General features: G+C 35.4%; 2 protein-coding genes, 1 long non-coding RNA gene and 1 other non-coding gene across 4 annotated transcripts in view; 3 read left to right on the top strand and 1 right to left on the bottom strand.

Moving 5' to 3' along the window:
• The window catches only part of LOC140146705 (transient receptor potential cation channel subfamily M member 2-like), a 375,948-nt gene that overhangs the window by 246,194 nt on the left and 101,880 nt on the right, over positions 1 to 27,874 (bottom strand). The gene's annotated exons all lie outside the window — the stretch shown is intronic.
• Positions 151 to 4,718, top strand: LOC140144014 (adhesion G-protein coupled receptor D1-like). Its single transcript, XM_072165845.1, has 6 exons — positions 151 to 204; positions 800 to 953; positions 1,882 to 1,948; positions 2,318 to 2,378; positions 3,787 to 3,872; positions 4,541 to 4,718. Exons 1-6 carry the CDS (start codon positions 151 to 153, stop codon positions 4,716 to 4,718), a joined length of 600 nt encoding a protein of 199 aa, XP_072021946.1.
• LOC140137347 (uncharacterized) lies at positions 5,386 to 8,110 on the top strand. The gene is made up of 3 exons (XR_011856820.1): positions 5,386 to 5,428; positions 6,092 to 6,151; positions 7,999 to 8,110. It is a non-coding gene; the product is annotated as an uncharacterized lncRNA (long non-coding RNA).
• Trnav-cac (transfer RNA valine (anticodon CAC)) lies at positions 20,258 to 20,330 on the top strand. The gene has a single exon. It is a non-coding gene; the product is annotated as a tRNA-Val (tRNA).

Genomic DNA, 27,874 nt, shown 5'->3' with positions numbered 1-27,874 from the left:
ATATAAAAACTACTGCATAAAAACTACTGTACAAATTAAAACAAATAATAATGACTGTTAATATCCTTTTCTTCACAATGTATTTTACGCAGGAAACGAACATCCTTGGATAAGGAAAGGATATTGATCCATGCCAACCTAATGATAGCAATGACATTGGCGTACTTTATGACCATTGCAAGCAACGGTGCAAAATCTAATCAGGTATGTAATGGATTCTACATAATAGTTGCTGTAATACATGAAAGCAATACTCAAGAAACATTAGTATATAGAATATTTACTAAAATTTTGAATACCTCTCATGGTCGATTTCAATATTTTTTTAAGTCACAACATTTTTTCTATGTTTATTTTCTAAATATGGTGCAAATCTTTGGTGGCTTTCAGTCATTTCCTACATATTTCCTCCATAACCTCTTTTAATGTTTTATGGAATTATTTTAATGAAGTCCACCTATAGCAAAATGAACAAAAAAATCATGTGCGAGATACAAGAGGTCAAGCGAGTCAAAATTGACAAAACAAATCTAACAATATCTAATTTTGACGCCATTTAATAATTACGGTTTCGACCATATCTATTCAATATCTGTGAAACTGTGGCATGGGGTACACCTTTCTTCTGTATGCGGCAGGTCGAGCTGGCTTATGTTTGATGCTAATTACGCATGGAATAAATGCCTAGTTAGCACCTACTAAGTTCTATCATCTCCTTTAACGATATAATCTGCTATTTGATATAAATAAATCTGTTGTTTCTTGTTATATTTCATGCCCTGGTGTTCTTCTTCATTAGATCGCCTGTCTTGCAGTAACCATCTTGCGGTATAACATGCTCATGTCAGTATTTTGCTGCATGCTCGTCGAAGCTCTACATCTCTACCGTATGATAGTGCTCGTTTTCGGCATTGAGAGAAATTTTAGAGTTACTTACATCGTCATTAGCTGGGGTAAGGGCATGAGAAAGTAAAAGACAAACGAAACTAGCGAATTCCGAGGAAAATTTAAGACCATAATAATCACGCTGTACCGGCGTGGTGGCCTAGTGGTTAGAGCGTCCGCCTCACGATCGGGAGGTCGAGGGTTCGAATCCCGGCCGGGCCATACCAAAGGCTTTAAAAATGGTACCTACTGCCTTCTTGCCAGGCGTTCGGCATTGAAAGAATGGAGTAGGGAAAGTTAAACACATGGCTACCAGTGGACTAACCCCCTGCTGTAGCTTTTCTGCTTGCAGACATGTGGCCTAGGGTTATGAAACGGAGATAGGCGCCGCCCAATGGGCCGAAAGGCTTGGGAAGGATTTAACTTTTTTAACAATAATCACAATGCGTGTTTCTAGCATGCATAGAGTTGAGGCACTGGCACACTTTTCAGATTTCTTGCGTTTGTACCGGCAATTGCTATATTAATATATCGTATTACATTGTGTGGTTTAATACATGATTATATTTAGTTTCTCCTTTAGTTATTACCATAAACTCATTCCCTTCAACTGATCTCTTCCTTTGCTGGAATGCGAAAAGTCAATATTCTGAAGAAATGAAAACAATCTAAACGCGACAAAATGTTTCACTCGATAGCAAAAGGGACTATTAAAATAATTTGTGTCCCGTTAGAGTGTAATAAGGTTCTAGCCAAAGGGACAGGATAATGGAGGGATGTATTGCCGACCAAAAGGGAAAGGCGAGACATTCTGTTATTCCAATGGGGCGATGGTAATTTTTGGCCTATCATTTTGAAGGAATAATTTTCTAAAGATGTTTCACAAACGTTCAGTGAAATAAGGTAACCTTCCCGCTCTCTTCTCTTTAAGTTAAATATCTCGATTAACTCAATACATAAAAGAAACAAAAACTTTTTACAATTTTACTTTATTAGGTGTTCCTTTGTTAATGACCATCATTACAGCTGCAATTGGTAGAGAACATTTGCATGACCACAAAAGGTACAGTATTTCTATGATCATTGTATGACCAATAGTGTAAAATTGTCTTCAAATGGTTGACTTTCAAGATATGGATGTCAATGATACTTTATGTTAAATAGTTAAATGTTTAATTTGAAAGAATGACAATGCGCATTGACCCAATGAGTTGCATTTAAATAACACGGGCAATCGTAAACACTTAGTTCTCAGACCAGTACGCAAAACCATGTTCTAATTTAAATGTTTGTAATACCCGGGACCAATATAGCTAAATAAATTATGTTGTTGTTAAGCTTCGGAGTTCATCGCTTATAAAATGAATGAAAGGCGCTTTGGTATTCTATATATTTTAAACCAATTTATACGTTTTATGATTGTTCGCAATAGGTGCTGGTTGACAGGACAACTTATTTGGGCCTTCATCGCCCCTGTAATCGCCATTCTGACGGTAAGTACTTAGCTCAGTGGTATTTTTAGAAGTTTTCATTCATTCTATCGTAAAGGACACTAACGACATTTTAACAACTTAATTATCAGCTTAAATATTAATAATTAATACTTACAAATGCCTCAAGAAGTATCATTAATTACCCAGCAAACACAAAACGTTTTCGACATCATTCGCAAAAGGTTATAAAAGGTTGTCAGAAAACGTTTAAATGTCGGGTTATATAAAGGGTATATTAAGAGTATAAAACGGTTTCATAACCTTAAACAACATTATTTGATAATCTACTGCTCAGCAAACAAAAATGTTTTACAGAAAACGTTTAAATATCGGGTTATATAAAGGGTATAAAAACGTTTTGATAACATTCCAAAAACATTCTTGAAAACATGATACAAAACATTCTAAACAGAATGTTATTTTGGGGTTGATAAAATATTTTGCGAAAAATGTTTGCACAAAATATTTGCAATAACGTTTTAAAAACGTTTTCATGACCTTTATATAACCCGACATTTAAATGTTATTAAAATGTTTTGAAAAAAACATTTTAAGAACATTTCTGTGTTTGCTGGGTTCAAATATTTTAACATAATGTTATTTAAGTATTGACAAAATATTTGGCAAAAATGTTTGCAAAAATACTTTAAAATAACATTTTTGAAAACATTTAAAAATATTCTTGATTAAGTTCATCAGGACTGTAGTATTCCATTAATTAAAGATTTCTTCTTTGCAAGTCCAATTGAAACACTTACTGAATGGGACGTTTCAAGAGCTAAGGTCTGCTCTTTTCATCAGCCAGATGATGCACTGATCTGCTTAGGTTGCCAGTTGACTTCTTGTTGGTATTGATTCAATCAACTATCAACAAGAAATCAATACATCATAAAAGGTGGCTTAATTTGAATGTGCCATCATCTCTATCAGACAGTTGATGGCACATTTGAAACGTCCCATACAGTAAGTGTTTCAATTGGACTTGCAAAGAAGAAATCTTTAATTAATTTAAAAATATTGTTGTAGTGTGTTTTCATACATAACGTTTTAAAACGTTATCATGACCTTTATATAACCCGACATTTTAATGTTATTAAAACGTTTTTACCTAAACCAAAAGCCAAAATATAACTTATTTAAAACGTTTTTAAAACGTTTTTGTGTTTGCTGGGTATCAGTTATTTAATGATACCAATATTTTGGAAATATTTACCGCTGAACCACACAAATGCACCTGACACTTGGAGCGTAGCTTGTCCACCTCTACTTTTCATAACTTATGTGTGCGCATGTATGTGTGCTGCTGCTGTTATTGTTCTTGATGTTTTTGTTGTTGTTGTTGTTGTTATTGTTATCATTATCAATTTAGAAAACCATATTATTAATATTATTATTATTTATCATTTAGATAAACTTAGTAATCCTTGTGATCATCGTGTGCAAAACCTTGGGAGTAGCTGAGGTTGATAAGCAGGACCGAATTCACTCCATCAGGTAGGTTATCGACCTTTAACATATGGACCCTTTGGTTCCAGAACAATTATAGGTGACAAGATCATTCAATATGTCCAAAGGTAGCAATTATAGTCATAACTTCGCAACCGCGTGTCCTAGTGACATCAGGATTTCAGTAAAGTGAGCTAAGCTACTTAGTAGCATTTGTAATGCAGTCATAACTTCACAACCATGTGTCCTAGTGACATCAGAATTTCAGTAAAGTGGGCTAAGTTAATGAGTAGATTGTGATAAGACAATATTCAAAATGTCTCTTCTAGTCTAATTGGATAACATCATTAATTAATTTACATTGGCCGTGAAACATTTTCGAGAGACTAAACTCATTACATGTTCAATTCGCCGGCTGATCCGCCATGAGCTGTTGTGGCGTGTGGTGGTGAACTCAACGACATGTAATCGTGGGTGCGCGCTGGTTCGAATCCGAACGGTTCTGATTTTTTCTCTCCTTTATTATAATGCCAGTTTGTCTGAGCTCCATTTCCTTATTTTGGATAACATCATGTTACATTATACATGCAGTAAGATCTGAAACTGTTAAATTCTTAAAGGGATCCAAAAGTCACGAAAAAGGGTATATTTTTTTATTTACCACTTGAAACATTGCTATGCCTAAGCAATGTCATGTTGTTCTATTCCCCAAACAGAATTGGATTTCGAAGTACAGCCTTGTTACTTCCAATGGTTGGAGTAACTTGGCTGATTGGGCTCCTTGGCAACACCAACATAAACATCGCATATACTTTTGATTTACTGAGTGCATTGCAGGTGAGTGTGGACACCGGCTGTGGACGTTTATCAATGGGGAAACCTCATAAGCCATAGTACAAGTTTCAACAGAAATAGTGTTTTATGTAAAATTGCTATGACATGCTGGCGCAGGGGGTGCGGGGATGGCGGCGAGAATTTGTGAGCGTAGCGAGCCAAAATATTGGGTTTTTAAGCTTTGTTGGTCAAAAATAGGTCAAAATTTGGGGAAAAAGCCCACTTTTCACAAAATTGCCCCCCCCCACGGAAAAAATCCACATTTTCAAAATCAGCACCCTCCTCCCACCCACCACAAACAAAAATAAATCCTGGCTACGGGCCAGTGCTGGACACCAATAAAGATCATTAGACAATTTAGAATCTGAAGGAAGCCTACAGTTCTTTTTACGATGTAAGTTAATATCATGTTAATATCAAAACTACTTCCTGTTACCACAACGACATTACCACTCTCGTAATTGTAAACGCCATATTATAGACTACAGCCATACATGCATGACCCGTGGTTCCGCTTTACAGATTGATCCTAGTCTCAGGACCCAAAGCTTGTCTTTTGCCCTGTGCAACCATTTAGGCAAACACAGAAAAAGTGATCCCCTTCCAGCTTAATGCTTTGTTCTACTATTTAATTTGTATATGTTTGTCCATTATGTTTTTGCATGTATGCCTCTCATAATTATGTTCGCACATTTGTTAATATTAATATTATTTTCTGTTTAATTCAGGGGATGTATCTGGTTTTCGTCACCTGCTATGTTAACTCAGAGGTACGTAATTATAACCCCATCAACTCGTCAAGCTGCAAAGAAAAAAAAAGATGAAACAAGAGTTAAACATTTTTTTCTCTTTTTTACATATACACGTTTTATGTATTACACGCAACATTAACGGTTGCTTATTAAAGAAAGGTGACCGATCAACAGAACAGCTTCATCCCCATACCTTATCCCACCAAAATAAAGATTTTGGAATCAAAAGAAAGCTTATATTTTGTCTTATAATCTCAACTAGATTTTAAGCCTGAAATAGTTCCCGTTTAGATGTTATGAACGGAAAAGTGATCATCCCTCGTGGTAGGATACCAGCATGATGCTCTATGGGCTGGTGTGAACCACGTTTTTGCTTCTAATATTATTACCAAAACCACTAGCGCACTTTAATTCCAAACTTTTGAATCCAGTTATTTTAGTATACAAGCGTCAATGTTAAATACAAAACACAATATGAAAATATTGTCATTGGCCCCTGAACATATCATGTTTAAAGAAAATTCTCCTATGTCATGTGTATATACGTATGTAGCCTCTGCAGGAAAGACTTTTGTTGTATTGGTAAATCGCCTTCAAGTAGTGTTGGTGTATACTGACAGGCCCTATACTTAGATCTAAACATAATATTAACTATTTATTGACTTTCGTTATTAATTTCAGGTTCGTAATGCATTGAAGAGCGAATGGAGTAGAAGAAATGGACGGGTCGAACATATAAATGTAAGCCAACATAAAGTATGCACAAAAAGTAACTCAGCTGTTATAAATACGCCTATAGATTCAAAACTTATCATTGCTTTCACAATATTTCAACATAAAAAGAAGGATGATTTATTTACGAGCCTTTTGATACCCCATTTGTCAAATTGTGTTCAATATTGACAATACAGCAGTGTTTTGAAAGAAAAATACCCGAAGTTAAAAGTTGCAGTTATTTGTATTGATTTGAAGTAATCGCAAAGATAATAGACACATTGCGATTTTCCAAACGCAGCACGTGGAACGTACGTTTTCACGTACGTTTTTACGTACGTTAATACGATGACTGTATTGTGCTCATTCGTTACGAAGGAGAACAAACAGCTAGAATAAAGACTATAATATTTGATCTAATCTAACAGCTTCTAACCTAGGTCGATAGAGGGCATAGTGATTGAAAAAATAACAGTGAGCTGAGTGTCTGCTTCATACAAACAGACCGCTTTTGATTTTGATTAAAATTTTGACCTACATGCTGATTAAGCCTAATTGTTTTTTGTGCTCCCCAAATATTATAGTTGCCCAAAAACATATATTTTGGTAGATTAAAGATCACTACATCCATACATCATGACTTTACTTTCAAAATGAGACTTTTTCGTCTTGAAAATTGGGCGCGTTGCATAGACTTAGACCTGAAGTAAAATCAGCAATTTCAACGTAGCATCTGCGTTTTATTCTACGTTGGAATCAAATTATGGGAAATCGCAATGTCATTTTTTTTACGCAAAGTATCACACACATTTCAATGGGCAATCTCTGCGTGTGAATATTGCGTTTAAATTTAGTCCATTTTTAACACATCGCTGTACCTTTATTATAATGATTTGTTACGAACAGAAAGGATCATAATAATAATTGGACTTTCCTTCCTATGTTTATTACCTTTGACTGTCTTTAACATATTGCGAAATGGACAAATTTTGTGCATTTTCAACGATGTATCTACGTCGATTTCGCACGTGGAATATCTTTAAAAATAGCTAAATACGTGACCTCGCTTCGATACAGGAGAGTGGTTTTGAATAGATCAACGTACGTCCGATGTCTACGTTTGGAAAGAAATGTCTTTAATGTCGATCTTTACGTGTTACAGTGCTGGCATTATAACCATTGATCGCTGTAAACTGCAACTTTTGAATTCGGGTATTTTTCTGTAAAAGCACTAATGTGTTTTTAATATTGAACGACATTTGACGAATGGGGTATCAAAATGCGTGTAAATAAATCATCCTTCTCTCTATGTTGAAATATTGTGAAAACAATTATTAGTTCTGAATCTATAGGCGTATTTATAACAACTGAGTTACTTTTTGTGCAGTTTTTATAATAATAATAATAATAATAATAATAATAAGGCCTTTCATATAGCACCCAATACCAAAAAGGCCTCTAGGCGCTTTACACAAACACAAATTAAAACCATTACAAGGAAAATTTACAAAGATACATCTTAAAAAGTACAATAAATGAGTGACAATAAATAAATAACATATCAAAGTGCGTTCAAAATGACAACAAATCGGCACAAACCCAACATCTATAAATAACATTCTTTGGGATGGGTGTCATTTTCTTCGGAGTCATAGCATAATCAAGGTTTTGTAATAAATATGTTTTGACCTTTTTTATTTGGTCCTGTGTGCGTGGAAGGGGATCATTTGCTTTATCAAGTTTTGAATAATTATGAATTGTAGACAGAGGTAACGAGCTGAAAATTCTTCTCAAATATCATGACATATATCAGATTTAAAGTAAAATTGTTCCAATTAATGATAACTTTATTATATTTTTCTTCTAATTTGAAGCTTCGAACGATAAATGTCCGACCAGTGGATGACCAGTAGATACGACAGATGAGTAATGTTACATGTGTACACATAATATGACACGAAGAAATGAAATGAGTCTTATATCGCTAATATTGAATACGTTATTATATATTTTCATTTGTTTACCATTAAATTTCTTGATTTTATGGCAAGATGAACAATTGTCCGCTAACTGAGGTGGACAATAGTCCATTTGGCCATAAAATCTGGGAATTTGATTGTCATAAATATATAATATGTTATAAGTGGCATAAACATCAGTTGTACATGTAACTAGTAACACAGAGTTCATTTTGCATGTTGTTTGCATCAAAACAAGCAGTTTTAAAGCACTAGTAACTGGTGTAAAAATTGTTAATATATTTGACATTAGCATCATTTCTCTTGATTTCTCGTGATCTCTTGTACAATGACATGAACATGCAGTTTCTAGATTATAAATTTAAACAATTGAAGTAATTGTTTCTGTAGTTAACCATCAAATTGTGAAGGCAAATCAGAATTTATATTCAGGTTGTTCACCTTCAGTGAAAGCACAAATAACATAACACAGATTATAAAATACATATTAAGGGGGTACTACACCCATGCATTTTTTTTGCATTTTTTTTGCATTTTGTTAAGAAATGAGAAAAAAAATTGTTCAAAGTGGTATGCAAAATGAAGGGGCAAATCTTCTCGTTCAATTGGTGGCATCAGTATCAATGAAGCGTACATGCTTCTAATGATATAAGCCAAAAGGTGGTACATCACTGATGTTTTAAATTCACTTCATTTTGGAAAGCTTACTATCAACGGATTTCGTTAAAATTTTGGATATGTGTTGCTAACACATTAGGGAAATAATGTTGATATGTAAAATGGGAATAAGCGGTCCCTGATCTCTTTTATGACTTCATGAACTTTGTGCTCCACAACTATCAAAAACGAACCGGTTAAAATGCTTCTATTTTCAATGTTGAGCTATATTTTGTATTTTGAACTTGCGACACTATTTCACTGAAACTTAATTAAGCCATAGGTAACAGGTTACCACAACCACACTACAGCAATGTTGAAAAAGATTGTATTTTTGTCACCCATACCACCATATTAGGTAGTTTTCCGTAAGCTTCATTTTTGTGATTTTGGTAACTATTTTATATTTATTTGCCCAATTCATCTCAACTAGGCAATCTAAATTGTACTCACCATTTACATCCCAAGGTATTTTAGTATATCCACCTCACATATTTCCATTATATATCCAGTAACAGACAAAATATCAAAATTGATGCCTCATTATGACATGTATGATATCACAGACTACCACATGTTGATGCCTGAATTTGACCTGAACCAATTGACCTATAACCTGACCTTTGATGACCTTATAGCCTTTTTAAATCTCTTTTCCTAACACCACATTATAGAAGATAAATACATGGTGTACTATTTAATTGTCTATGTGGAAGAGATTAGGCCTATTTAATTTATTCAGTGTTATAATCAGTGAGTACATTTCTATAGATGGTATAACAAAGGATTTAATGTATTCTATTCATGCTCTCTACTTGAACATGTTGAAAAGAATAAATTATGGACAATTTATGGTTTGTTATGAAACACGCATCTGAGTTACCAGGATACATGTAAACAAAAAATATATAGGGCTAAAATGACTTACTATACAATGGTTTAAAAGCACCTTTTTTTTATTATTATTTAATGTTTTTCTTTATTTCACATGATCCGTGCATATATTGCCTAGCTATAAATGAAAAAATATTTTTTTAGACCAATCAAACCAATACATGGGTGTAGTACGCCCTTAAAAGGATGAAATGAATGAGATACACAAACTTTAGGAAGGCGTGATCGAGCATGAAACAAGCGCCTGTTGATCAAACTTGGAATGAATTGCGTTGATGCGTGCATCATATAATCGCTTATTTCTTCGCAACCTGCTTTTTCGATTTTTTTTATTCCGATGTCTATTTCTCGACTTATGTCCAAATTTATTCACCTGGTATATTTTTCTGGGACACCCCGTATATTTTATAATCTGTGTTATGTTATTTATGCTTTCACTGAAGATGAGCAACCTGAATATAACATCTGATTTGCCTCACAATTCGATGGTTAACTACAGAAATGTTGGTGTAATGTGCCCAAAAAATCTGGAAAAAATTAAAAAACATAGAAAGTGTTATTGTATACAGAATGCATGTATTGACATAAATTAGGTTGTGTTGTTGCCATTATAAAGGTGTTGGAAACCTAAGTGCGATTACTGTACATAATAATTATAATAAAGTAATGTATATAACAACTTAATAGTAGCTGATAATGACACATGTTGTGTTGTATATTTTTAAATATTGTATAAATTATTTATACGTCATATGTATAAAAACTAGAGCTTGTATATAAAATAAATTTATCAAATATAGTTATAGAATTCATACACTCCTAGATAGTGAGAACCAATCAGAGCCCCCGTTAGTAAATTACGAGCCGTGCATAAATGTTGTACACTGAATTGCATGGGCGAGCAATCCGCGTAGTACGCGCAGTGCTATCGGACGCGTTCATTTTACTTGCGGGTCATATTTGCCTGCATTGTCCAAATTTTTAGTGACAATTTTGTTATAAAAATGCAAACAAATTTTTTCTCGTGTATGAAATAGGTTAATAAATGCTGGAGAAATTGTACAAAATAATGCACTTATACTGATAATGCACTCCCCTCTTCGGGGCTCGTGCATTAGATGCATCAACATCTCAGTACGCGTGCATTGTTTTGAAAAATTTCACTCCCAACAAGTGATACGCATGTATTAACCTATAAATAATACTCTAACGTAATGTGGATATGCCATGATATCTGAATGTTTCTAAAAAAATTAAAATTACATATAAAATATGATACCCAGCAAAAGATCGGAAGTTAGTTTTTAACTTTCTACATGTTTTATTATTGACAATATATTTTCTTAATAACACAAACCAAAAATATATTTATTTATTTCATTTTATTCTTATTTAACCTAGGTAAATCTTTCAATGTATTGATATATTTTGTTGGTTACATGCAATGAATTTATAATGACGTAAACATAAAATAAAATTTACAGTGGAAATAATAAAACGTGTCTCGTGTCTCTTTGGTTATCTTCCTTACAAAAATAAGAATTATGTTTGTCATTTAATGACGGTACCGATTGTAGGATTTGTATAATCATTGTTCAACTTAGTTTGATATTCATAAAAAGGCGTACACATCAGCATCACTACTGTCTTGTCGTAAGCATCTTTTCGGAAGCTAAGTTAATAATTATGCGAATATGACGATGATACAACATGTCCCAATAAAAAAACACAACATCTTATGCGTTGAGGACCATAACACCCCAAAAACTCGCCTGTAGCCAAAGCTTTAAATATTATGTTATGTCATAAGCATATGTTTTGGACGTCACACAGTCAAGATTTAGAAAACTTGTCAATATCTTTTTCAAAAATCTAACCTGAAAACCCAATTTGCGACATATTTCCCTTTATCGTGCTTATAATTTTCTTGTCGATATCTGGGATGCTAATATCCCCTTTAACTTGCTACATGTAAATTAGGAACATTTAGCCAATAATCTGGTCAGGGTTCGGTCAATAACTTCATTTCCACCTTTTCTCTATCAAAATGGAGGTTTTGATATCAGATGAAAGTCCATACTTTTAAGCTGTTGGTTTGGAAGCCAACAATGGGCTAACCCAGGTAAAATCCATACACGGCCCGAAGAATTACGCATCGCACACTAGCACACTTAAACATGAATTTGCAAATTGAAACATAACATGCATAGGCAGATATACCAGTGTAAAAACTCAGGACATACCTGCCTCTGCGGTGTAACTGACGGGCATGGCAATGATCACAAATTTGCTCACATCTGCTCTTGAACTTTGAAGACGCACATCAAAGTCTAGATTTTGATAGCAAGACAGTATAGCACGTACCGTGTGGATTGTATAACTAATAGATTACCTAACGCATTGTTCTTTTGTGCAGATTTGAGTTGCCGACAAGCTATTTATCGAGAGCTACCTTTTTCATGACAAAAGGGTTCCGCCATTAAATCGGTAACTGAACTGACAGCATATATTTACAAGCTTTACCCCACAGGCTACTGTCAATAGGTGATCAAACGAAAGCGCCTACTTAAGCGAGAGGAACCTTTTGTTCCCATACAACCTACGGTTGTGATTGAGTAGCCGAAAGTACAACAGGCACACTTTAGTCGTCGATGTAGAGTTATTTACCACCCACCTTATTTCAGGCGCACCATTTAAATAAATTGAATAGAGTTGCCGTAAAAACGTGGCATGGCTACCAGATATAGGTCCATGTGCATGTCTATCTGAGTGTGTCACTTTCTATCAATATTAACTATTTCGCAGTATATTTTGTTATCATGGTTATTCAATGGCCTATAAGTCAAATGGAATTTTTAATATCACGAATGTCCCTTTTAAAAGTGAGGGGAAAGTTAGTGAGTGAAGGAGGAACGGTGAAAAGAGGAGAAAATCGATCGAGAGGGGAGGGAAGGGAGGAGGACAAAAACATAATTATGGAAAGGTTTCTATACAAAACGATTCTCTTATAAACCAGTCATGCGCACAGTTTCCACCTCGATACACCTGAACACACATTTTCGTCCCAAGAGCTTCCAAGCAGAGAACAACAAGCAGCGAATGTCGCCACCACAGTTTATAATTATTGAAGCTTCTAGCTAAAAAAAATGGGCCTCTTTAATTGGTTTTTGTTGAAACCTCAAGTGTTCCCTGCATCCAATCAGAATTTTTTTTATAACAAACGAAAGCTAATACTTCCCCCTAAAAACACTTTTAGTCACTAGGTCAACAGATAACACAATTCAATGTTATAGCAAAGCGAATGTGGAAAATCTGTTGAAAACTACCTATCCAAGCACATTTTTTGACCAAAATGTAGGTTTTTAAAGTCAAAACCTCAAGTGTCTCTTACAATATTTTTCAAATTTTATGTCATTAAATGAAAAAGCACACCTACATTGTACATATACTAGAGTTCCTAGAATAAGCAATGGTTAATTCTCTTTCAATTGAAAATCTTGTGCAAAAAGTTAGTATTTTCCCCTGTTTTGTCATACGGTTGTAAATTCAATGAACTATGACTTTTAAAAAAGAGTGCTAACAAATTGATATGGAAAAAGAAAGAAAGAGGAGAGGGAAAGGGGAGAGAGGGAAGAAAAGAGGAAGTTATAAAATGTGGGCCTAATAAAAAATAAGTGCAGAGAATGGAAAATAAATAAATAAATTATTTTTTATGCCAGATGTATTCCACTCCAAACATGCCAAACACAAGTCACCAGTTTTGAAAACTGGACATTGGGTGAATGAAGTGATGATAACAATACTAAACTTTTCACCAAGACGTTATATATACTTGCTTTTCGAATTTGCAATTTATTGTTATTAACACTACATTCGTATATGCCAGTACTTTTCCCTGAAAAGTGTTTACTTTTCAGTGAAAAGAAAAGGGCATTTACGAATGGCGTGTTATTGTTATCATCGCTCCAATCGTGGAAAATAATGGAGCGGTAAAACAATAACGAGAAATCATAGGTGTATATATTAACCAATTAACCAATCATCATGACGTTCTCTTAATGTCTGGGGATTATTAGCCAATCACCATGAATTTATCTTAATATCTGAGAATTTGTAGGTAATCATCGTGAGTTTATTTTAATATTTTAACGCGGACTTATCACGGATAGTAATAATAATAATACTAATTCTCTGCATACCGGCTCGTGTTGTAGTAGCCTAGTGCATCACCACAAATAACTTACAATTTGCAATCACTCAATTAACCGATGTCGCTATGTTTAAATATTAGAGAGATTGCGAAGAGGCGTTTACTTATTACGACATTGTGCGGTAGAACGTCATAGTGCCGTTCAAATCCAAACTAGTCTCCTACACAGACAGTTTGTGACGGTCCTAACGCTCGTCGTTCCTAGTATGTTCGTGATAGCCTCATAAAGTCTGACCGGAGACTATATCTAAACACAATTGCAATAAGCTCATGGTGGCGCTATGCTGAGAGATATAAAGATATAGGAAGCACCCACACCACTCCACGCCATACATAAATTCTGCCAGTCACATTTCCCCAATATGAAATTTTTTTAAAGTAAAATTTTAATTTTAATTTTACTTCATTAAAGTTTGGCGGAGGCGGGGTTCGAACTCACGGCGGCGGACTGCTTTGGATACACTATGAACCCAGCGCCTTAGACCACTCGGCCACTTTTCTTTTTGAAATTCATTTGAAACTTATTTGAAGATATAATCGCAACTTCAACATAGGCCTACCACGTGACAAGCAAAGGCAGAAAACCGTATTTTGGAATTTTATTTGCCTAAAAACATTTATGTGTATTATTAGCGCTCAATTATTGTTAACTGCGTGTTTTATACAAAAAAAAATCCAATAATAAACATGATAACTGGGCGTCTGTATGGACAATACATTATATCGATTTTGACACGTGCTTGTGTCTCAGTACATTTCCATGGTCAGTAAAATACTATAGAGGAAAACCTACCATTTTCTTGTATACACGTTCGATGTTTTTATCAATTACATAAAAATCCATTTTAGACCCCAAATGTTTTTTCAGGAAATAAAAGATTAGATTACCATAAAAACGAAACAGTAATCTTTTGCCGGGTCTAATGTAATATTCACATAGGATTTTCAACGTTTTTCTATCCTTATTTTTGCTCAATTAAAAAATATTTTGGCGTATATAAAATTGAAATAAAATTCTCTGCTTCTTAAACGACATCAAATGTGCCACAATTGGGTATCACGAATCGTTATATATGATGTGCAGTTAATATTCATATTTTCTTTTATACAGAGGATGCTTCAGTTTTGACAGGAAAAATATTTTCTTGAAAACCCTCTCACTCGGTTATTTTAAAAAGGTAACCACGCTTCCCTAGAATGTGCAATAAATTAGCATTAAAATTTGTCTTATTCTAACAGCAAGCGTTTCTAGAATGTATTATGGCGAAATGTGGTGTAGGAAGCACCCATTGATTTACCTTGGGTGCATCGAACCAGAGAAGATGAGAACCCACTTTCCTCGGTATTGATATGCAAATACGACTGACTGTATCTATTGCTCTAAGCATTCAGTCACACATTCAGTCCAGATTAGCGATATTTGAGTTTTGCGGGCTCATTGGAAAATGAGTAGGCCTATTGTTCACACGTGTATGCTATTTGTCTAAATAAACTAAGCAGAGTTTGGTGTTGGATGCCTCGGAAGTCGCCATGGTGTATATTATTCGAACAACAAGAAACAATCCCCATTATCATATAAATAGTATATACCCTGTTTACTTATTAAAGCAAAATGAAAATAGATAATTTAACATGCCTAGCTCGATTACTACCCACGAAACACAAATATATTACAGAAAACGGGAAATGTCCGGTTAAAGGGTATGTGAGGGTCAAGGGTATATAAAAGGTTTTTAAAAACATTTTGTTCAAAACTTGCTGCAAAACATTCTAACATAATAGACCTAAGTACACACAATGTTTGGCAAATGATATTTTACTCTAGCATTTCGAATTTTGGTTTAAAATGTTCTATTATCTTTTTTTTCTCAGTATAACACGTTTTAAAAAAGAGTTTTCATGATTTTTATATAAACCGATATTGATATGTTATCAAAATGTTTAAACTAAAACCAAAAACATATGCATTATCATGTTTTTAAAAACATTTTGGTGTTTGCTGAATAGTATCCATAAGCAAACACTTTGACAGCTGTTTAATGCAACGAAATAGCAATGGCGAAAAATGACGATGCACGAACAGCTGTCACCCGTCCAGAACACAATTCTACCGCATTATGTCGTAAGACGTCCCGATCTTGCCTAAAACGCCTCTTCGCAAGCTGATTTTTGGACAGCATTTTCCATACACAAATGAATAGGCAATCTACCCGTTCGAATTCGCGCTGAAAAAAAATCTAAATTTATTCACTTCTTCTTCTATACTAGGTCAAATTGTAACCCCCAAAATGGATTATATTACATGTCGGACTCTACTTGTTCTATTTGGATACTTTGATTCGCTTCTTAACACGACAAACATAACATTTTTCTGCCTTTTATAATGCGGTTATTTTTTGTCATTTTTGAACGTCATTTTTTGCTACCAACCGCAACGTAATATAAAAACCTCTAGAGGGCATACTAACTGATTTTCGACTAATGTAGCTTGCCGTTGGCGTTCCCGTATCACGTTTCACGTAAATTTCGCAATCTCTCTATTGTTAAGTTAACGTGGACTTATCACGAATAGTAATAATAATAATGAAGTGGGTAACAATACACTACTTATATAAGCATAAGAAACCCAAAGAGCTTTCAATAGACATAGAGTGGCAATAGATTATGTAATACTTTATTCGTTACGTAATTAAAACGCCCAGTCAGATGAATTTCACACCTGCCAAATACAAGTCACCCAATTTCGAACGCTGGACGTTGAATGTACACTCTTATGAATATTGATTGGCAACATTTTCCAATATGTCAGCGCTCTAATGGGAAACAATAGAACAATAAACCCTGCAGAGCGTTGGAGAAACCGATGTGATGGAATTGGCAATGATTAATGCATATCACGAAGAGCTTTTCCTCCCAGTAAATTATATTTTGTTAAAGAAATTATTTAAGGCTTGTGCACAAGTTTCATACAAAGCGGCTAGTTTTTCTTGCTCATACTTCCTTACTTGAATTTTTAGTTTCGTTCATAGTGTATGTATTCGTGCAATGAAACCTTATCATATACATGTATCTATGCAGCTAACCTCACTAATCTAATTATGTCACATACTATGGCGCGTAATAATATGGCTATGGTTGTGCACCAAGTAGAAACCATGGACGTTTATACTACTTTTAATAATCGAGTTCTGTCCCTTTTAAGTTTATGACACTCACAGTCTCAATTAAATGTTTTAATAACACAGCAACTTTCTCACTTCTTAAAATAATAAAAATTGTATTAAACATTCTTTTGTTTCATACACGTGCGTAGTAACAAAGAGGCTTCTGATATAAACATCACATTTTATGACTCTGACTGTCTCGATTAAATGTTTTAATAACACCGCAACTTTCTCACTTATTAAAAAACAATTGAACAATTTTATTAAACATTATATTTTACACGTGCGTAGTAAGGTAAAGGTAAAGGTAAAGGAGACGATCGTGTATAAACAGTGAACGGAGTGCCCTTCCCTCTTTCATTGGCGATTGGGCCAGACTCCTCCATGTAATGTTGCTAATAGGGGGATCGCTACACCTCCTCCACAGCGAGTTTGTTACCTTCCCAGCATTTAAGAATGCCGGTACCCATTTATATGCCTCTGTGGAGAGGAGCAATCGAGATAAAGTGCCTTACTCAAGGGCAAAACACGATGGTGTCGCCGGGGCTTGAACCCGCAACCTTCCGGGGCCCGTTCCGCTCGGCCAACATGCGTAGTAATAAAGAGGCTGATGATTTAAACAAAAATAAAGAGAAAGTATGTAATGTTTGCTTAAACTGAAAAAGGACAATACAAGATGATATTTATGTTGTTTGTCCCTAAGGAAGGGCAGTTGTAATGTTGTTTACTTTTGTCTGCCATCCCTGTGGTTTTGGATTTTTGTTAGTGCAGTGTCATGTCTGGTACTGCTTATCAGGGACAGTCTGTCATGTTGTCTGTGTAGCACAGTGGTCAGAGCACTCGCCCTGCAAGCGAGAGGTCTTAGGTTCGAGTCCCCGCACAGGCACGTATGTACTCTGGTTTATCTGCCTATGCATGTCATGTTTCCATTTGTAATTTCATGTTTAATTGTGCTAGTCTGCGATACGTGATTCTTCTTGCCCCTGTATATTCTGTGTACGTGTTTTCTTTCATGAGGTAGCTTAGAAACTAAATTAATTTTCTGACGGAAACACGAAGGACATCATTGTATTTTATGATATTCTATACAATTTTAAGGGTTCATTTTCATTTGTTTTTTATCACCAAGGAAACTAAGCAAAAACAAATTCCAGTGCGCGATAAGGATACGTTTTAGTTGGACATCACTTCTGACAAAGCTGTTGGAATAGACATACGTGTTTTAATCTTCTCTTTTTGCTAAAGTAAGACACTGGTTGAATATTCACAAACAACTTTTTATCTGCTAATTATAAAAGTAATTAACAGGAATTTGCTAATTCTTCTGCTGATTTAAGAAATCTTGCGCTAATAACAGACATGGATAAATCAAAGGCTAGCTGCAGTTGGGGGTGGATAGTTGCAGTCCTGGTGACAATGATACTTTCATGTATCATTGCGCTTGCTTATGGAGAAAAGGGTAAGTACTGTATCATCATCTCCTCATCATTATTAATATTTTCTTAATCTGTTTTCCTTTCCCCCTCCCTGCGTATTAGAACTTGAAAAGTAATCATGTATTAAGCATCCCATTTTCAAAACAATAACTTTTTGATTGAGATTGGACGCGAAATCTCACTTTTTTATTGTCGTTGACAGTGGATTTCGGGTATATATATATATAAGTCTACTGGTTGATGATATATTGCTTGAAAGTTCTAGCTCATATGTGACACGATCTGACCCAACAAGACCAAAGCAGGCTCTTTAGAAAATTGTGTTGTTAAGTTTCAACATCTTTGCACATTGTACATGTATGCTATTACCAGTTGGCGATTTTTTGATTTTTTTTTAAATAAAAAAAATCGATTTATTTGATTTAAATCGGATTTTTTTTATTTAAATCGATTTTTTTAAATTTCAAGCAATCAGTGATTTTTTTTTTAAATCATTTGATTTAAATCGCGATTTAAATTGTGATTTAAATCAATTTATTTAAATCGCGCCAACCCTGGTATGGCTATTACCATGAGTACTGGAATCGGAACATCTTTAGCATACTTGATACTAAGTTTAGGTTTGCCGACGTATTTTATTTTGTGCTCCTTATTTCTGCATCAATTTCACAATTGCCTCCTTTGTCTGATTTGATCAGATCGTGTCACATATTCAGTTGTTCTTGTTTCGTTTCATGACGTAGGCCAGGATGTTGTGTATAACACGAAGTTCCTTCATTATTCTTTAAAACCACAAGAAATAAGTTCATAATTTTGTGAATATAAGTTATTTTGTTAAGAACTTCATTCTTCATTTCTTCATTTTATGATATTTTGATTGCCTAGGAAATTCTTTAAACAGGGTTGTTCCCAGCAAACACGAAATGTTTTACAGAAAACATTTTATTGACGGGTTATAATAAACGTTTTAATGATATTTGAATAAACCTAACACGTGTTTAAGGACATTTTTGTACTTGCTGGATTAGTTATAAAATTTTGAAAATAAATTATGGAATTTCATTAATTCTTAATATAAATTCCTAATATAAATTTGAGATCAAAATTGCTAATTTTTGCATTTGCCATGTCTGGATTCGGGTGCATTGTCAGCTATTTATGTTTTATATCGATGGCCATAAATTTCATGAAAATTTGGTCTAAGACTTTTTTCAAACGTTTTCTCAAAAAGAGTCATTGTTTATTAGTAAAATTTGAGAAAATATTCCAAAAATTGATATAATTTCGAGTCTTGCTTTTCATCAAACTTTGTTTAAAGTCAGGTAGTTTTTCGGAGTCCCTGCCCTACATCCTCACTAAAACCAAAGTTGAGAGCCCAACCCCACCCCGGTACAGTGTATAAATATTGATATATAGTGATATAGTGAGCACTCTAAATTCCAAAGTTAGTCACTTGTAAGTAAACTTGTTATAATACGCCCCCACTATTTTTAGTGGTTGAGCACTCTCGACTACTTTTGGAGTAGAGACTGTTCTGGTTGGCTTAGTTTGTCATGATTTTGACACCACCGAATGTATATACTCGTATAAACATTTCTGTAAATTTGAAATCATGACAAATTATCCGTCTGATGATCGGTATACCCAATGATCGTAAGTGAGGGTATTCCGTGAAACTTTAAGTAACGGTTGCCTTGCCAGAGGTCTATACTTTGAATTTGTTTCTACACTCACCTGTAATGGGTTTGAGCACTCTAAATTCTAAAGTTAGTCACTTGTAAAGTAAACTAACCGGCGTGGTGGCCTAGTGGTTAGAGCATCCGCCTCACGATCGGGAGGTCGCGGGTTCGAATCCCGGCCGGGCCATACCAAAGGCATTAAAAATGGTACCTACTGCCTTCTTGCCAGACGTTCGGCATTGAAAGAATGGAGTAGGGAAAGTTAAACACATGGCTACCAGTGGATTAACCTCCCGCTGTAGCTTTTCTGCTTGCAGACATGTGGCCTAGGGTTAAGAAACGGAGATAGGCGCCGCCCAATTGGCCGAAAGGCTTGGGAAGGATTTAACTTTTTTTTTTTAAGTAAACTTGTTAGTGATATAGTGATATACAAATTTGAACAAAATGTCATAATAAGCAGAGTAAATGGAATCATAGCAATGAAAGGAAAACAAAAATGGTGTGTGTTAACCATCGAAATACAAAGTATTCATGGCTTAGTGAGGAATTATAATTAATTTTCCAGTTTTTGTGGGATGCAATGCAGGAGGACTACGTGGAGTCTACGTGGCTGAGTCGAATCTGAATACAGGTTCACTCAGCTTTACCCGTATATTTACCATAAGCATTGAACCTTACGGCATTACACATAACCCAATAGACGGGACTCTGTATATAACAGAGGCCAGTAATAGGATCCTGAGAGCAAACCAGGACGGGTCAGGGGTGGAGACTGTTATAGACCTAACAGGAAGAAGTGAGTATAATCGATATATCTCAAATTTTATTGTAATCTTCTGTCTTGGAGAATACTATTTTATCATCAAACTTAGTTTTTAATAATGTATTATTATGATCTCACACCACCAAATAAATCCACATAGAGATATGTACTTAAATTTGCCTCAAGAAAACGTAATTTTTTCTTCCAAGGAGCGACTCAGTTCGTAGCGACAGCTATGATGGTTAAAATTAGCCTATAGCCTGATTCTTTTGACTGGGAAAAAATATAGGTTTACCGTCATTGTTTTTTACGACTGGCCCTCGAAGTCTGTGATGTCTTGGAATTACCTAATTTACACACAAAATCATGCCAGTGTTTCCGTACAGAAAAGGCTGCTTAAAGTCATTAAAAATACTCGAACTCTCCCATCTGTGGTACATTTGCAGGATTTGATATTACTAATCATGACCAATCCAAATTTAGCCAAAGTTATGCAAATTTCTGCTTATTTTAATGCTTATGCGCCTGTCACACTACACCGAATAGGTCTTCCGTACAAGAAACTGATGGTATTTTAGTAAATCCGTTGTTGTTCGTCAATGCCGGTGCCATGCTGGCACCCCCTCATTCTAGCCATCGTCTCACCTACCTGTGAGGAAGCAGTACAATGCTTTTTGTCAATTCCACTTTTCACGTCTCATAAAATTGGGCAGAAAATTCCGGCTGATGTCAATACCTATCTTAATGTAGGTGAGCTAAGCGCAAGTGAACTTAGAGTCACAAATGAAACCAATGAAAATGAAACCAGGTCACATGACCAGTTAAAAGGGAAAGTTTCTAAGTTTTGGGGGTTTTGGGGTGGTTTTTTTTTCAACTCAACTATAATTATACAAACATTGGTTCATCTTTATTTTACTCTTGTTCTCAACATCTACTTAATACTCATACTAAATATAGCTGGTTGACAATGTGGGCGTGTTTATACCGGCAACACCCACTTGGGCACATTTTAACTCACGCAAAATGAGACTGCCAGTGCCACTAATTTACTGTTATCCTGGTTCAATCTTCAGATCCGTGGGGAATACACTTTGTACAAAATGTTGTGTTTTGGACGGATAACATGGCAGACACAGTTAATCGTGTGAATATTGATAATTCAGTAGTTATAGTTAACAATACAGACGGCCATGGAATTACAGGGCATAACAGGTATGGATGGGTTAATGTACAAAACATATTAATAGGTATTATACTGCGCCAATAAAGTATCCTTACACTTGGAAAAATAATCACAATTTCAAAACTGAACAATATTGGGGTAAATTTGTTTTTTTAATAAATACACTATCTAATCCTGCACATCATGACACCACATTGAATCCAATGTGACCTCAAGAAGTAAAGTTACAAGCAATAAAAAAAAAATGTGTAAGTGAAAAGCGCCCTCTTTGGCAATTAGAGAATACCGTTGTGACAAGATGCTTATATCATCGTCACGGGCGCAGTCTAGCTCTCAAATGCCGTTTGTTCTGTTCAATATGCTTGTTCCAATTTCGAAATATGTTTATTTAACAACAAAAGGGTTAAATCACAAGTTTGCCACCTTTACTAGGGAAGAGAGCTGTAAATTTAAGTCAATGGTAGCTGATGTTGATGCGTCTAATGCACTCCCCCCCCTTCGAGGCTTGTGCATTAGACGCATCAACATCAGCGCGCGTACATTATTTTTTCTAATTTCTCTCCCAACAAGTAATACGCGTTCATTAACCTAAAGTCTGCAATATTTGTTTGTCTTGTAACATGTCTTAAGTGATTAAGAGAACAGTATTTACCATGATAAAATCATTGACATGCACATGTCTATTTAATTTTTACAGCAAAATGTGAAATATTTATTTATCTTTTAATCTGTTTTTTAAAAAGAGAATCATCATTCCTGCATCATGATAAAACAGTAAAAACAGACAGTAAAAAAATAGTATTGTGTAATAATGCATTCTTTTGATTTCACGAAGGAACACTTGATAAACTTGCAGCTATCACTGTTATATGTAAAGCCATCTTCCATAGTAAAAGTGGCACAATTGTGATTTTACCCTTTCGTCTTTAACTAAACATATCTCGAGATTAAAACAAGCAAATTGAACAGAACAAACGGCATTTGAGAATTTTGAGAAACGGCTTTACGTATTGAACCAACAAGGGCTCACCCGATGGAAGTCAACAACCTATGGAAAAGAGTCAATAATGAATGCTATTGAACATGTATCGGTTTTGTTGTGCAAAATACACGGTACCCAGTAAAACTATACTATTTTTAAGCATTAGATATTTATTAAATTATTTGACCAATAATAAAGCAATTTAATCATTTTCAGAAATATATCTGTAATGATTTCCACATAGATGTAGCATGCCTTTTAATCAACATTAGCCTTTCTTTTCAAACCGTTTCCGACGTACCAAATATGTATTCGCTTTAACGAACATATCTAAACAACCAAAAATCGCATTTTAATTAAATAACTTTTATTTTGTAGCCAAGATTTAAGAGTATATTTATAAGTAATTTATAAGTAATTTATAAGTAACTTGATGAGAGCACATCAGACATATCGAATTGCATTCTGAATACGAAGAATGGCCTTCTGATATCAAATAATTTTGATTTTTTGAAATTCGCAATGTAATACACATTTTACGGCAAATCATTCAAAATTGATATTTTTGATATGTAACAGTACTCGAAGTAAACTTTATAAATCTGATGATTTCTACCTAAAGTGTATGTAGGTGGGATGAAAAACCGACGATCAATTGAAAATTTTGCCCTTTCGTATTGAAGATATGGATTCTTTTCCCCAAAACACCAAAAAAATTAGGTCTTTTTGGAAAAAAAATCCATATCTTCAATATGAAAGGTCAAAATGTTCAATTGATCGTCGGCTTTTCCTCCCAGCTACATACACTTTAAGACTATATCATTAAATTTATTAAATTTACTTCGAGGACTGTTATATCTCCAAAATGTGAAAAATATCAAATTTTAATAATTTGTCACAAAATTTGTATTATATCGTGAATATCATAAAATGAAAATTATTTGATATCAGAAAGACATTCTTCGTATTCAGAATGCAATTCGATAGGTCTGATGTGCTCTCATGTCCCACAAAAAGTGCTGTCGAAACGCTCAAAACGCTCATTCCAGTTCCCTTAAGAAAACTGATATGTGACGATGGGGGTAAAACTTTTTGAGTGACACTCGTATTTTAAATCAAAAGGTATGGATTTTTAGGTATATTAAACAGCTTCCGACAACTACACATCTGGGTAATTAAGATTTGGTTGGTTTTCTCATCAGCTCTATCTATTGGGCCGACAGAAGCACAGCTACAGTTAAAAAGGCGGCAATGGATGGCAGTAGTGTCATGAATGTCATAGCTGAACTGAGTGAAGCATGGACTGTTACTGTTGCTGGTAAGTGTCGTGCTTCTACTTGATGTATTATTAGTTTACTGTTTGCTACAGTCGTATGGTGACATTTGACTTCAGTTACTTGGTGACATTTGAGTTGATTTGATTGTTTTGTTTACCTTCTCCCCTCATCTAGGACTAAGTCTAAAATTTGACCCCTTCACGACCTTTGACCTTGGATAACCTTTAAATAAATCACTGTCCAGAATATCACATCGATGCGTAGAAGTTAATGACAGACCATACACGCGTACAGAGACCCTCATCATTTTTTGAGTTTTGATTTTCAGTCAAAACCAAAACTGTTATTGACATAATTAATCAATAATTGGTGTTTTGTTTGAACGGATTTTCGCTTTGTTTGTTGATACCTGTACATTTTGTACATGTAGTAGTGTGTTTATTACTCAGCATAAAATGTCTCTAAACTAAGAGCTTTTACACAATCAATGCTGTGGTGGTGGACAGGATGTGGTAGGGTTGGCTTGGGGTAGGTTGGTAGGGGTAGTTATGATGGTGTGACAGTGGGGTAGGAGTTGTGGGGACATGGGGTAGAGAGGGGCAGGTAGAGGCAGGTAGGGCGGTAGTGAGGTAGAGTGGTAGTGGTAGGGATGTTGGATAGATAGAGGTGGTAGAGGTAGGGTGGATGAAGGTGTATGGCTAGGGTGGTGGGGTATTGGGATTAGGGTGGGTGCTGTGGGGTTGTTGGGGTCATTCATTTCACATCATTCGTCTGCGAAGCAGGCGACTACAAAGTTTCTCCATGTACTACGATTTGAAGCCAAAGTGGTAATGGCATCTGGCAGTTGGAAAGGTTGTCAAAGTCTCCCAACAGTTTTTGCACATAAGACAAGTGCTAAGTAGGATGTTCTTTGGCCTCCATGTCTTCTTAACCATGTAATGGGGTGTAGGAGCATATCTTTTTCATGGTTCATCTTCCTGCATCCTCAGAATAACTTCCAAGAATCGTAGTTGGGATTTTTTTTAATCGAAAATTTTACCCCGGGGGTCAAAATTATTGCACAGCCCCTCAGTTTTTACAATGTAAAATCCCCATCTTTTAGCTATAATTTGCAACGAACCAGAGCTCATGGGATTTTGATCCCAAACTACATTCTGTAAGCAAAGGTGTTTAGGTTACATGAGGTTAATAATCATAGGTGGAAGCTTAATTTGCAAAGTGTTATTTTGTACAAGATATTATATCAAGAAAACCTCACTACAGGCCCGTTATTGTAATTATATACCAGCTGTCATGGCTGCTAGTTGATGATATGCTTCTAGTACTGGTATTATCAAAACTGTGAGTTGATTACCGATTTGTTATTGGAAATCTTGGAAGCTCATCATCACAGAACTTGCTTCGCGAGCATTCCAGCCACACTACTACTTATGGAAGAAGTTTCCCTGTGATTGCACCCAAGTTATGGAACAGTCTTCCTTCTCATATTAAAAACTCCTCAAAACACATCTCAAAACTCATCTTTTCAACCAGGCTTATAGCTGAACTGCTCGCGAACCATGTTATTTCATGTTATTTCTGATTATGTACTCTATGGTTGATTCTTGTGTTTTAATGATCTCAGCATGTGTATATTTGGCTGATTTTAGTCGTTTTTAGCTTTAAGTGTAAATTGGCTCAGCATTATTGATGTTTGTGTATTATTATGATTGCTGGTTTTATCATGTTGTAGATTAAGAATTGATATTAATTTTGATGTGTTTTTATGCTTTTGTAGTTTTTAAGATGTTTGTATTTTACGGTATTTTTCCTTTTGTGCAGCGCCTAGAGACTCTTTTGTGCGCTTTATAAATGTCCATTATTATTATTATTATTATTATTATTATTATTATTATTATTATTATTATTATTATTATTATTTTACAATAATTCACCGGAATCTGTCTGTCTGCTCTGATTGTCTGTCTGTCTGTCTGTCTGTTTGTCTCTGTCCGCATCTTTTCTCGGAGACTAGGGATCGCACGTTCCTCAAACTTGGTGGGTGGGTGCAGCTTGATATGAGGAATATTTTTAAGGTCAAAGGTCAACGACCGGGTCAAGTCCAATTGAAGTCTAATTTCAAACTGCTCCTATGGAGCTCAAAAGGGGTGTGTGTGTGTATGTTTACCTTGGACTAACAAATAAAAATTTCCACGGTGACCTTTTCGTTAGACCTACGGTTAAGAGGTCATAGGTCAAAAAAGGTAGAAATTTCAAATTGCCTCTATGGAGCTCAAACTTGGTGGGTAAGTGGACATTGGACTAACAAAAGGTTTCCACGTTGACCTTTTTTCAGACCTACGATTAAGAGGTCAAGGTTAGAAAACGTACAAATTTCAGATTGCTCATATAATGGAGCTCAAACTTTGTGGGTGGGTGTAACTTTGGCCACGGAAGCTCAGGTTTGCGTTTGTTAGGTCATCCGTAATCAAAGGTCAGGTCAAATTTCAAACTGAGGGCGAAAGTCAGGTTAAATCTGTGATATAAGCAAAATATACTACTACAACAACAAAATAATTATTAAGAGCAAAAATGTCATTGGTTGTAAGCAATAGTGAATAGTTTGATGTGATCTGGCAGTTGGTTCCAAATGGGAGGAGCATGAAAATGACCGGTCGGCAAAAGTTGAGTGTTGAGTGCGAAGTTGAACAAATTGAGGTGCAGATGAAGATGTGGAACGGAACCGTCTGGAACCATTATGAACTTGCAGCATGGCAGACATGTATTCAGGTGTTTGCTGGCGGATGGACTTGAAAACCAGAACGAGGACTTTAAAGTCAATAGGTTGTTTGATGGGAAGCCAATGCAAGTCGATGAGTTCGGAGGTGATGGGATCATATTTTCGCTTCCTGGTAATAAGGCGAGCCGAGGTGCGTTGACTGTTCTGAAGACGCTTTAGCAGAGTGCCAGTTATACCAGTTAGTAAGCTGTTACAATAGTCCAACCGAGATGTAACAAGGGTATGGACAGCGAGTTTAGTGGCCTCAGTGGTGAGCATTTTGCGGGCTCGACCAATATTAATGAGTTGGTAATTGGCAGCTTTGGAAATGTTAGCGACTTGAGCACTCATGGTCATACCGCGATCGCGATCAAACATGACCCCGTGGTTTCTGACATGGTTGGACTGAACAGGAATGTTGACACCAGTGATTTGCACAGAAGGTAGGTCAAATTTCGCCACTTGGGCTCTGAAACCACAAACTAGAACCTCAGTTTTCTCAGAGTTAAGCTTAAGGAAATTTATAGACATCGATTCCTCAACTTCATTGACACACTGTTCAAGTTTGGAGACAGCACATTCAACGCCATGAGCAGATGTAGGGCACACAGATATATAAATTTGTGTATCATCGGCATAGGTATATATGCAGTTCCATATCATACTTGCGGATTATGGGGCCAATGGGCAGCGTGTATATCAGGAACAACAGAGGTCCGAGCACAGACCCCTGAGGTACCCCGTAGCGCAGGAACTGAGAGTCAGAAA

This window comes from Amphiura filiformis, chromosome 2 (genome assembly GCF_039555335.1).
Source record: "Amphiura filiformis chromosome 2, Afil_fr2py, whole genome shotgun sequence".
NCBI classification, from domain to species: Eukaryota; Metazoa; Echinodermata; class Ophiuroidea; order Amphilepidida; family Amphiuridae; genus Amphiura; species Amphiura filiformis.
Note: the sequence above shows the minus strand (reverse complement) of the source record. Positions and strands in the feature narration are given on the sequence as shown.

Excerpts from the sequence above, each read along its gene's own strand:
- LOC140144014 (XM_072165845.1), top strand. The coding sequence starts at position 151 with ATGACATTGGCGTACTTTATGACCATTGCAAGCAACGGTGCAAAATCT. Across the intron at positions 205-799 it reads ACGGTGCAAAATCTAATCAG|ATCGCCTGTCTTGCAGTAAC; the intron begins GTATGTAATGGA and ends CTTCTTCATTAG. Across the intron at positions 2,379-3,786 it reads CTGTAATCGCCATTCTGACG|ATAAACTTAGTAATCCTTGT; the intron begins GTAAGTACTTAG and ends TTTATCATTTAG.